The following is a 12,144-nucleotide window of genomic DNA, read 5'->3' as shown; positions in this document are numbered from 1 at the left end:
CCCTCTCGTACTAAGTAGGTGTGATCTACTGAGGTAAACCACTCTCCAATGTTAAATGTAAGGGAACATCACTATTATCCCTTTGTCGTTCTTAAGATCCTACAGGTGCTAATGAAGCGAATAATAAGGTTTAAGGCCAAGTATAATAGTCTACATGTACAGCAATATAGGTTTTACTTTCTAAGCATGTTAAACCTTAACTTCCCTCAAACTGATTTACATTTTGTCAGACAGGTTTAACAGCTCTAGCTCACATCACATAATCTAAGTAGTAACATCACCCCACAAATAGAACTATTGCAATGGGCTATGAGAGAGCCTTTCTGGTGAATAACAACAAAAATTGATTATTAATAAAAAGGCGACTTATTTTATTACTTGTTGCAATACATAATTATAATCCTTTTACATCTTCGCAAAGAGAAAAGTTCAACAAACCTGATGGAGGAAAGAATCGTAAACGTGCTTATTTAAGAAATCTTACACAGGAACTTTACAAAATAAAGAGTGTGAAAATTCTCTTAATTATCTGATACAGATAGTCCAAACAGAGTATGCTAGGATCTTTGCACCTTGTAACAAAATGATAGCGCTGTCTGCCAACAAATAAGTCAATTGTCACAAAACATCTTTTGTTGACATCCTGCAAATGACACCCTCCAACAGAGTGCCAATCTTCTCTTCCTGAGGTGTCAGTTTATACAGCTGTAAAGACAAAAACAAAAAAGACAAAACAAATATTGAGTTAGGAGAGGAGCCGCCTTCAAACCCAAATCAATGATGCTCCACAAAAGGAAGAATTATAAAACTTTTTGTGTGCACTCAATTTACGTTGTGCTCTTTATTTGTCCAGTCGATCTAAGATGTATGATACGACACACACAATCCTACCCCTTGCAAGTAAACAGTAATTTTCTGATCACCTGGATTTATTTGTACGAATGGGTAGTTAGAATGTAACATACATTAAGGGAAAAATGGCTGCATGATACAAAATATTGCAACCACAACATGACCAACTATTACATTGTCAAGGTAAATCTAAACTTACTATTCTTACCTTGACATGAACTTACGTTGAAATGTAACGTTCAGGTAGATATACAGCAGGAGGCAAAAACAGAACAAACCTTCGTGGGTGGGGGTTGTAGATCAACCAAACAAAGTGAGGCGGACACTTCAAATAATAGTGCAGAGCGTTTCTTAGAGTCTCTGCATGGACACCATTTCAGAGAGAAACAATGCAAGGCATATGTTGAAGTAAATTCTGCATCAGTTTTACCATGCACTCTGAGAAGCTGATCGTGGAGGCGTTTGCTTTAGGCGGCATAGGTAGGCCTCCAGTTGGACTTAAATCATATTTTCAGGCTTCACATAGCTGGGCTGGCTCTCAGTCTACCCACTGGTCAGGCTTTGGACACCTGAGCTATCCCTAAGGTGACATCACCAAAAGGCAAGAGCCCCAATCCACACTTTGTGCTCGATTTCTTTAGAAAATTGCTACCAACTCTGCATTTAGTGCCTGAGGTTCTCCCTAAATATACTGATAATCTGTACATGCAAGATATGAGTTTAGTTGACACTTATATAGTTCGACGAATGTCTAAAGGCATCTTGGCGCTGAAAAACATAAGAAGAGATATGAATTCAATTAATGAAATAGTTTAATATTAAGAGGCTTCCTCTATTTTGCACAGGCCAAGATGGGGTGCGTTCCACATAGAGGAAGCCACAAAAGTTAGGGAATATGCCCCTCATACCACCTGCCCCACCAAACCTTTCTAAAGTGGGGGCAGATAACAGGAGAGAAGAGCCAAAACAAAGGGATCACTTAGACTTGGAAGGGAACAAATAAGCGTTATGGGGGCTGTTTAATAATGGGCTCTCTGGGCAAAGCACTTTATAGTGAATCCTGTTAGAAACAGGCAACCACTGCAGCTTAGAGCGAGCCTCTGAGAACCTATCAGATTTCCTGATATTCAATTTACGTTACTGTATTCTTAACGCCTGGCAACTTGTAAGTAGGGGACTCAGGAGGGTCAATGCAGCAAGCATTGACATAGTTCAATCTTCAAATGTTAGTAGCATTAACACCACCAACATTCAAGTGCCACATAATAAAAAGGAGAGAATAGGGGAAAAGGATGGCACAACTACAACAGCAGGATGAGGCAGGTAGAAATGCAATCACTGTAACCTTGTCTGACGTCATTGAGTACAGCAACAGAAGCAGTAGCAGAGCCGAAACCAGGCCTTAAAGATGTATAGAAAGCCAGTGAGCCATTACTATCCACCAATTTTAGTGACTGCTGACAAAAGTAACATAAGCTTATAGTTAGCTTCTACCTCGCAGTCCAAGTCTGACTTCTTTAAAAGGAGTCTGACAACCCTTTCTTCTGTCCACTAGTGGCAGTGCCAGATGAACACAACAAGATGCTATAAGCATAGATAACGATTTTAGAGCCCTAACTGGATATACGTCACCTGGACTATTATGGGCTATGAAGTTATAGCAGGGGGAAAAAACGGGTAAACCTAGTGTGCTTGGGAACCCCAAACTAATATATTTTAAGTTACCTGTATGGATATTATCATGATAGAAACACAAGACCGATTTGGAGACTAAGGTGATGGTTCACAGCTATACAATGTGGGTGTTAATTGATGCTTTTTGTTTATAAACAAACAGAATCCACTGTAGAAAGGGTTTCCCTAACTATGGTTGGGAACACCCTATGTTTTAAAATACCCCTCACACACCAAAAGGACCCTTGGTGTCATGCTTCATCATTGGGGTCTTCGCACCCCTCTACGGGATGCGGCGTGCTACGACCTGCGGCTACGCGGGAGCACTTAATCACAACTATGTGTGAAGGTATCTTAAGTGAGTGGTGAGGTTAAAGACGGCGAGTGAAGTTTAAAAAGGGCCTGGCTCATGGGGTAATGAAAACATTTTAATCTGCCCCCGAAATGGCACTATTAAAAACGTGCAGAAACTGAGGTTTTAAGTGCAAGGCTATGTGCACTACCTCCTTTGTGTGTGTGTACCGCGTAGCCGCAGGTCGTAGCACGCCGCATCCCGTAGAGGGGTGCGAAGACCCCAATGATGAAGCATGACACCAAGGGTCCTTTTGGTGTGTGAGGGGTATTTTAAAACATAGGGTGTTCCCAACCATAGTTAGGGAAACCCTTTCTACAGTGGATTCTGTTTCTTTATAAACTATTGACCAGGGGGTATGAATCGCCTGTAAACCCTCCCTCCTCTTTTTGTTAATTTTGGTGTTAATTGATGCACACCTCAAAATTTCAATCTGTGTGACAACATCCATTTGTGTATGGATCGAAATTTAAAACACAACTTTGATTCGGGATTTAAGTAAAGTCGGTATGTTTATAGAAGGCAGGGATAGATTATGCCAACAGAGATGTGCCTAGTTCTGTATTGTCATTATTATGGCGTCGCAGTGCTGTAGGGTTTGAGTATGTTGTATTGTGTTGTAGTTACGCAGTGCTTCATACTCTTAAAGAAGCACCAAAAGTGCATTTGCAAAAGGGTAGCACTCTACTCCGTGGAGTGCCATAGATGAAACAGTGGATATTTATTTTGTGACCTATATAGGGAATTTTTTGCTGTCATGCGTTAGGATCAGAGTTACGTGCCTAATACGTTTTGTTGATATGTTTCTGTGTGAATTTAAAGAGCAAACTAGTGAAAGATAAGCTCCTTAGGCATTTAATTCTACTTGATGGACAGAAGTATAGGAGTTCAGTCTGTTTCAGTGTATGCGTATGGTTGAAACAGTAGACTGTGGCATAAACAAGTATGTGGGTGTACTTACACATGGGTGTAGGAAAGAAGCGAGAGGATAGATGCGGCCGCAAAAGCCAATACCTGCCATCTACGAGGTAGTCTGTTTAAATACAGTTTGAACCACATAGAATACGGGGCTAAGAACATTCACAGAGATGATGGGAGCTATCCCTGGGTGGTGCAAACTCAGGGATCAGGCAGTTGAGAGGCACGAGCGCATCCAATCTATCCCAAAACAGACTATGTGGAAGGGAAAAGCCATATAAACGTCACAGTACAATGGGGCCTACAGCACCTACAATACACTTTGCTTAAAGCAAGCATTGTCTGGGATCACAATAGCTGACAGGCTTAGGAGGACAGGGGCATTAATTAGAATCATTGCTAACATCTGAAGGCAAAATGTATAATTTTGTCTTTACTTTTCTGTTTAAATAGTGCTTTCAAAGCAGTAAGAAATTAAAATAAAGAAATGTTTCTGTCAGATATGCCATTTGACCGTCTCAAGGGTTAGGAAAGTGCTATACAAATAGCAATGCAATATAATATCACTGCTTCTCTATCACATTCTGATGGAAAATTGCATTCTCTGTCTTTTGTGGAAGTTAAAGGGCGGTGGAGTACCCCTGTTGTGTATTGTTGTAGATGTGGTGGGATGCGAGTGGTAACTGGGCCTTTCATCCTTGTTCATTAATCCCCAGGAAGTTTTAAGTAGCCTACCATGGCCCAATATTACAAGTTGCATGGTACACAAAGGGTGCAAACTCCCCACCAGTAATTATCAGTAATGTGGGGTAACAACCCACCAATACAGTTCAATTATGAGTGACACTTAAAGTAACGCAGAATTACTGAGCAGGCCTAGATTTACCAGGCAGTATTCTGCATGGTATTCGTTTTTTCGTCATCATTGACACAAACATTTACCATCTGCCCTAAGCAGGTGGTAAATATTTGCGGGGACTGTGTGAAAGCGTGCAGGCGTCTATTGTAAAGCAGGGTGGGGGAAAGCGTGAGGAGGATGAAGGAAGGCGTGGAGTATTTTGGCTGGCAGGGGGCAGCATGTAATGCTCTTTCTGTGCCTTATATGAGGTTTGTGCAGGGGTCGTGGAAGGGAGTCTTGGCTAAAATGCAGCCTTTTCCCAGTGATTTTACCTGCTGGATCCTCTAGCTGGCAAAATCAAGTTAGTTGTTCCCTCACCAAGTAAATAAGGGTGCAAGAACACTGAACCTCGTATAGTTGTGCAGAATGGAATTCCACAATGCACAATTCCTACTCAGAGACCGTGTCTTTTATGTGGTGTGTTCTTATAAATGGAGATTTGTACTAGGTACAGCCTGATTGCTATTTCCGAAAATACATATATTTTTGACACAAGTGTTCTATTTAAACACTAAGGGCCTGATTAGGATCTTGGTGAAAGGGATATTCCTTCACAAACGTGACGGATATCCCGTCCACCGTATTACTGGTTCCATCGGATATCATGGAATTGTAATTTGGCGGACGGGATATCTGTCACGTTTGTGACGGAGTAATCCTGTCCGCCAAGATCGTAATCCGGCCCTATAGCGCTTTGTGCATTTTGTAGCCACCTTATACTGTGTTATACAATTTTAAAATAATTCTTTGTTTATTCGCAGTGCTTTTGGTCACTGGCTGGGACCCAATAGTAGTATAAATACAGGTCATTATTCCTGAGTGCACTAACCAAGGTTCAGTTACATGACAGTCTGGTTACACACACAGAAATATGCAGTGGTCGTATTAACCAATAGAGATTCAGTAGCATTAAAAAAGAATGCATTACCACCGATTTCTTTAACTTGTATTTATTTTTTCAATTAAGGTGTGGATGTTGCATGTAATATTTATTTACCTGAAGGTGAAACACCAACAAAATAGTTGTGGAATAGTTCTTTTTTAGCCATTACTCTGGCCCTGATCCCATTCCACCGAGGATCACAGTTCCAATATTTTTTTATGCACTTAAGTCTGTGAATAACCTGCAAAATACACACGAGGGGTTGAGGGGCGGGCTAAAGACTTTTGAGCCCAATGGGAGTTGCACTCCTGATTTAGAGCATGCAATATTCTATCATGCAATATAACGCATGCAATACAGTGGTGGTATCCTGAACAAACAGTCCAATTGATAGAATACAATAGATGAAATTGTAGTATCTAGCTGAAACTGAGTGTGCAACACTCTGTGCTATCAATCTGGACAGATTTAACTACACAGCAAAATCAGTGTGACGCCTAACCATCAGTATGCCTAACTATCCTATCAGTATACAGTTTCAAACGTCTTCCTCGCTATACAAACGTATCAACAGACTAACAAACTACAAGAAATCTTTAAGATGTTGGAGAACTCAAATGCCATTGATTCCACCAAACTGTTGTGTCTACCTTGCAACAACTATCTACTAACCTGGTAACACTGTTCAATTTGAAAACAGGATAAAGTTTCTATGCAGACTATTACGTTTAGTTCAAGGCACTCTCCAGTTGTCCCAGCCCTAGACATGATTTCTCCAAAGAATTTACCGAAAGAAGTGTGCAGTTCACCGCAGTGCTTGTGTGTGTTCATGGACAGTTAGTTAACTTATGGCAAGTTTCTGTTTGAAAGAAGTTATCAGTGTAACATTCTGATGGTTAGTAGAGGGTGCTACGTGTAGCAGAGAGTTCAAGAGTCACACACAACAAAGATAACTTTAACTTACTCTTAAGTTCCACCTTTCTGTAAATCTGAGCTCATTGTTAGTCCGGCAAGAGGGATAAAATAAAACGGGGGTGAATTAAACCTAGCACTGGACAGCAAGTAACTTCTTAGCAAACACATGCTTAGGGATTCTAGCTTAAAGTTGAATAATTCCAATAGGAAGTGCCAAGAGCATAGAATAGTAGTATGCATACAGGGAAGCTCCATTTCCGTCATACAAATGGCTCTCATGGGCACATGTTTGGAAAGCAGAACAGAGGTAAGCTTGTCTCTGGCAGTGTACACAGCATTTAAGCAGAAAGTAATGAACCATGAAACAGGCAGAAATGCTGAAGCCAGTGAGGTTGAAATAATGGACTTTAAAAGGTCACGTTATCTCACAAAATAAAAAACAAAGCCCAGGAACAAAATACCGTGGTTGGACAGATACAACTATTGTGCATAGCTAACATTGATATTATGCAGAACCTCCTAACCAAGATGGGCATGATGAGGCAGAAGAAACACAAACCAATAATTAAGAATGCATTGCAGAGAAAGAATGGAGAATTGCGCTTGCCTCCCCTAAGGAGGTAGCCATTTCGGCCAGGCTCCGGCTGATTCAGCTCAAAATTCTACACAGAGCATACCTCTCAGGAACTAGATTGCAGCGAATGGGCCGCAGTGAGGATGGGCTCTGTAGGAGGGGATGCGGGGAGGTAGGGACATACTTCCACATCCTGTGGGAATGTGCACTGCTGAGAAATTACTGGGCCCGGGTGACCCGCTGTATGCAAGAGGTGTGGGGGGTGGAGCTGCGACTGGAAGCAAAGAGGTGCCTGTTAAACATATGGGAACCTACAGATCTGCCACCTTGTGGGAAGCTGTGGGCGACACTGGGATTTTTCAATCGCCAAAAGGAACATAGCTAGGCTGTGGGGGGCAGTTAGGCCTCCTAGAGTGGCTCATGGAAGACTGATATTGACTGGTGCATGCTCCAGGAGAAAACGGTGTACGTGGCACGGAGATGCCCACGGAAAAGGATAGAAGTGTGGTCCAATTGGAATGAATATAGAGGTACCATCTGTGATCCCCCCCCCCCCAAGTTGTCCCGATTGACGAACCGCTTGCCCTGTAACTGCAATGTAATGCACTGCTCCAACTACTTTTGTACTACATATGCTATGTATGTTCGGTGAATTCCTGCGCTGCACATGTGAACTTTCTATGCCTTGAATGTGATGACCACCATCTATTTTTTGTTGTTAATAAAAAGAATTAAAAAAAAAAAAGAATGCATTGCAAATGCGCAAACATTTCTTAAGACTCACTCTACTGCACAGCTGACACATGCAATGAAGAAAAACACACCCGTCTTCATCACCAATTACCTCTTCATTAGAACTGAAAATTCAGAGTAATCATTAAGGAGTTTAGAGGCTGAAGCAAGCGTATTTGATCATCTGCATCGTTTAATGGGGTGGTGCCATTCTCGATAGTCCCACCCCCAGCCTTGTCAGGATAGGAAATGGTGAAGTCAAAGCAAGAGTTTCCAACAGTAGTATTTCCCACCTGCTACAGGAGGGAGTGGAACATGTGTGACATATACTGTTATAGAAAGCGGGAAAGGGTTGGGTCAAAGCTGTTCCACTGTCGTCATTCTCATGCACTGAAGACCATGACCAATAACAATACTGTAGTTCGGGCGAGTGGCCGCATTAAGCTGCTGCTTCCTGAGGCAATGCTCTGTGGCACGATCAAACCCTCTGGGGTGTCACATGGCTTACAGCCGGGTTGCTAGGAAGGGTTAGTGCATCCATTCCCTTAAGGAACTTACCCTTGCTTTTCACCTGTTTTGGGCTACTTTTAAGTTGAAAATGCAGGCAAACATTTCTGTTGGTGACAAATGAATATCATGCAACATGGGCCACTCCCGGAATTGCAGCCCACAGCATCAAGCTCTATTCCTGGGAGAGGATTACGAGTAGCGAGAGAGAGAGTGTAGTAGGGGGGGGAAGGGTCTTTTCAATTCAATTCAATAATCTTTATTTCGTTGCAGTTGCACCATAAAAGATATACAAAATACATAATATACATGACCACATTATTATCGACAAATGTACAAAAATATACAATCAAGGAAAGTGCTGGTGCATGACCAAATAATTACCATAACCCTTCACAGCTAAATCATGAGTTGGGGCTTGAAACACACATCAATAAATATAGTTACAAAAATTGTTAAAATATTTACAAGGTTAAAAAAGCATTAAATTGGGTTATAACAGCCAGACGCTTAAAATGGCAGAGACAATTTTTGTCTAATGAATTTTACAGCCAAGAGAAATCTACTGATGCCAAACACAATTACTTGACTAGTGTCCGTAATTAATATTCTACCAGCTTCCTTATAAGGGTCTTTTGCAGAGGAGCAGATGACAATAGAAAAACGCTATAGAAGTAAGAGTGAAGGGACAGGGAAAAATTAGAATTAAAGGAAAAGGGTTCAGAAAAGGCAATAGATCTGTGTTGACAGGACAAAAAGGAAAGGAATATGAGAGAAGGCAACAGCAAAGTTGACCGAGAATCAAAGTAAAGCATAATATGTTTGCGATGGGGGTGAGACAGTAGAAGTGAGAGTAAGAGCTGGAAAATATTATATCCAGCAGTCAATTCCCTAAAAGTGTAGGTCCTAATCGACTCTTTATCTTATCCAACTCTTCCCAAACCTGCTCAAATCCATCCTCCATTCTGTGACTGATCAGTCTGCAAAGCAAGAAAAAGTATCCTCCTGATCCTTTACTAGCTTCAGATTCCAGCCAGGATGACGTTCAAACTATGCACCATGAATCATAACAATATACATTAAATGACCCCCCATTACATGTCTCAACTCCTGATTATTTTATGTGTGGATCTCTGTATGTATGTATGTGGTATTACAATAGAGCAAACCTTGCCAAAAGGCAGCGAGCGGAGTCATGTACATGATCATAGACAAGCATAAAGTCAACGATTAAGAGGAGAGGAAACTGGGTTGCGCAAGGTTAATGCATTGCGATAAAGTGTTCTTTAAAGAGGCGCATCTTCAACTCTTTCCTAAACTGGAGCAGCATTGGGGCAGTCCTGATGAATACAGGGATGTTGCTCCAGGCCCTGGATACATAGATTGAAAAGGCCTCCTGCCTTTTTTTTTACACTTCTTAGTCTGCAGTCTGATGTTGTCCTGGCTCTGTGTGCTGAGATCCTTCAAAGATCGTGAACCAGTCTGCAAGATAAGCTGCGGTGCTGGTCAAGATAGCTTTGTAAATTAAGTCGCTGTTTCTGAAGACAGTGCAGGCCAACAAGGAGAGCCAATGGCATTTCATCATGATGGGGTGATGTGATCATATTTCTTCAGGTCATGGATGAGATGTGCTGCAGCATATGGCATGCCCCTAGGGGTGCCAACGTGGAGTCTGTGAGGCCGTTGTGTAGGGCATTACCACCATCCAGATGCGAGAGTACGAGCAGTTCTGAAGTCGCTTTCTGGACGAAATGGTTTGACTTTCTTTAGAAAAGAGAGATAGTACCGGGCTATCTTTGTTTTTTGGTAAAGTGTTCCATGAGGGTGAGGGTGGTGTCCAGGGTGAGCCCAAGCGACTTGACATTTGGTGCAAACTGGGGTTCGAAGCCGTCAAGCTTTATGTCATTGAGCTAGGTTTCTAATGCATCTGGTTTATTGTTTTTGACAAAAACCTAGATGAGACGGCTACAAACAACAGTACTAACCATGTGTGAATCAAAGGCCTTGGTAGCATACAATTACAGAGGGGAAACTTGCAAAATGACAATACTCATATGTTATCAATCACAGAGAATAACATTTCGAAAGCAAATGTGGGACCCCCCTAAAAGTACATATAATATGCCTATTCATAATGATTTGGGTCTGGCTACTGTGACTGCTAGTTTAGGCCTCAAGCCCTTAATGTTTGGATTAGATTACTAGAGGCTGCAGTAAGGGAGGTACTGCTGATTAAGGGCAGTGAGAATTTAAAATGACTGATGTATGTCTGGGCTCCATACAACCTTCACACTCTTATTTATTCATGGACCGTGTGCTGTAATACTTGTATCTGTGGTGGAGTCTTCCATAAGAAATATCCCTATTTGTGTGCTAATACTAGATCCACAGAGAGGGGTGTATGGGGGACTCGGCTCTTGTAGTTAAAGTTTTCAAAGGGCTCTTTCGTCAGTTTATCTGACTATTATGTGTCGCCTCTGAAAGCATGAATTGATGAGAATGTGAACACTGCATTTCTCTACCGGAAACATCTGGTCAATAAAACGTATGCTAGGGATTCAGATCCCGCACTAAGTCAGGTCCCCCGGATGGGGCCAATAATATGGCTGAAACATGTCGAACATGGAAATGCAGGGACAATAGGTACCCTCAACATCCTCAAAAACGTTTTCAAGCATCTCTCTGGTGTCCCAGAATAATGGATGGTTAGGAATATTTAGAGGGATTTCTAACCTCACTTTTGGGGTCCCGTCCACTGTGTCCACAAAAAGAAAATAAAGGCCTCCCTTAAACCGGGAAGTTCATACATCCCTACAAGAATTCCGGATGAATCTGGCAAAGCCAAAGATGAAGCATTCTACCTTTACTGGTGGGTGAGGGTTTAACTTACATTTTCTATGAAACCCATTTATGAGATTTAGTTTCTAGGACTAATGTAATGGATAATCCTTAACGGCCTATCCGTTTATAAAAAGTACATTTTGGAGAAAGCAGTCCGGGCCTGCCCACTCCGCTTCTTACCTCTCCTTTTTTATAAGTGCCAAATCCTACGTCGCCAAGTAATTTACAGCTGGGGGAGGACTTATTCATCCATAGGAGTGCAATCTATAAATGTCCCCTAGGATAAGTGTTTTGTGGCCTTGTATCTAAAGCCTGCATTCGTAATTTGAATTACCTGGACCTTTCAAAGTTGGATTTTTATCCGTATTATGGGCATCAGGGCCCTGCCCGCCCATGTTTTGTGCTTTATATTTCTTACTTCAAATATATAAATTGAATCCTACCCAGTTACTCTAGCATGGTCACGCTGACCCTCTACCCAAGGGTAAAGAGGAGTCAGGGCACAGACATGCTCATGCAATGGGGTGCATGTGCCTTGTCGCAGACCGTGCCTGCTTCTGTGGCCTGACAGGTTCTAAGGCCACTCCCTTCTGTGAAGTGCTCCACCCTCTCTGAATGAATGCAGAATTAATGCTTTAGGCTTCTGCCCAAGTTTGAATGTCCATCAGCCAGGTAGGACATTTCCTGACTTGTCACTGGGCGGTTGGGATCAGTTTCCTTGTGGACCAGTATGCATTTCAAAGGTGTCAACAGTGATGTCAAGACGCATGCTCAAAAGCCAGCTGACGCGTCTGTGAAGGGTGTGCTGCTCCTGCCTTCTCGTGTATATGGCTTCCCATTAAGTGAGCTAGACTGGCTAGAATAGGCCTTCCAATATCAGCAGGTCTTCCAGTGAGTCATGTGTTTATAAATTATAAAACGTGTCATGTTCAGAGGAACCTCTAAAATCTATTAGTAGGGAATGGGGTAAACAATGTTAAAAGTATCTTGATGCCTTT

The 12,144-nt window shown here is 42.0% G+C and overlaps 1 protein-coding gene across 1 annotated transcript in view; it reads right to left on the bottom strand.

Annotated features, from left to right (window-relative positions):
* Positions 1–347: 347 nt before the first annotated feature.
* Positions 348–12,144, bottom strand: part of TPRKB (TP53RK binding protein) — a 61,135-nt gene continuing 49,338 nt past the window's right edge. Inside the window, exon 5 of the mRNA XM_086967245.1 lies at positions 348–705. Within this exon, the coding sequence (XP_086823371.1) occupies positions 619–705 (87 nt within the window). The 3' untranslated portion in view covers positions 348–618. The remainder of the gene's footprint in view (positions 706–12,144) is intronic.

The sequence above is a fragment of the Lissotriton vulgaris genome, chromosome 1_1, assembly GCF_964263255.1.
Source record: "Lissotriton vulgaris chromosome 1_1, aLisVul1.2, whole genome shotgun sequence".
NCBI lineage: Eukaryota > Metazoa > Chordata > Amphibia > Caudata > Salamandridae > Lissotriton > Lissotriton vulgaris.
The sequence above is the reverse complement of the archived record's forward strand: the minus strand, read 5'-3'. Positions and strand labels throughout refer to the sequence as shown.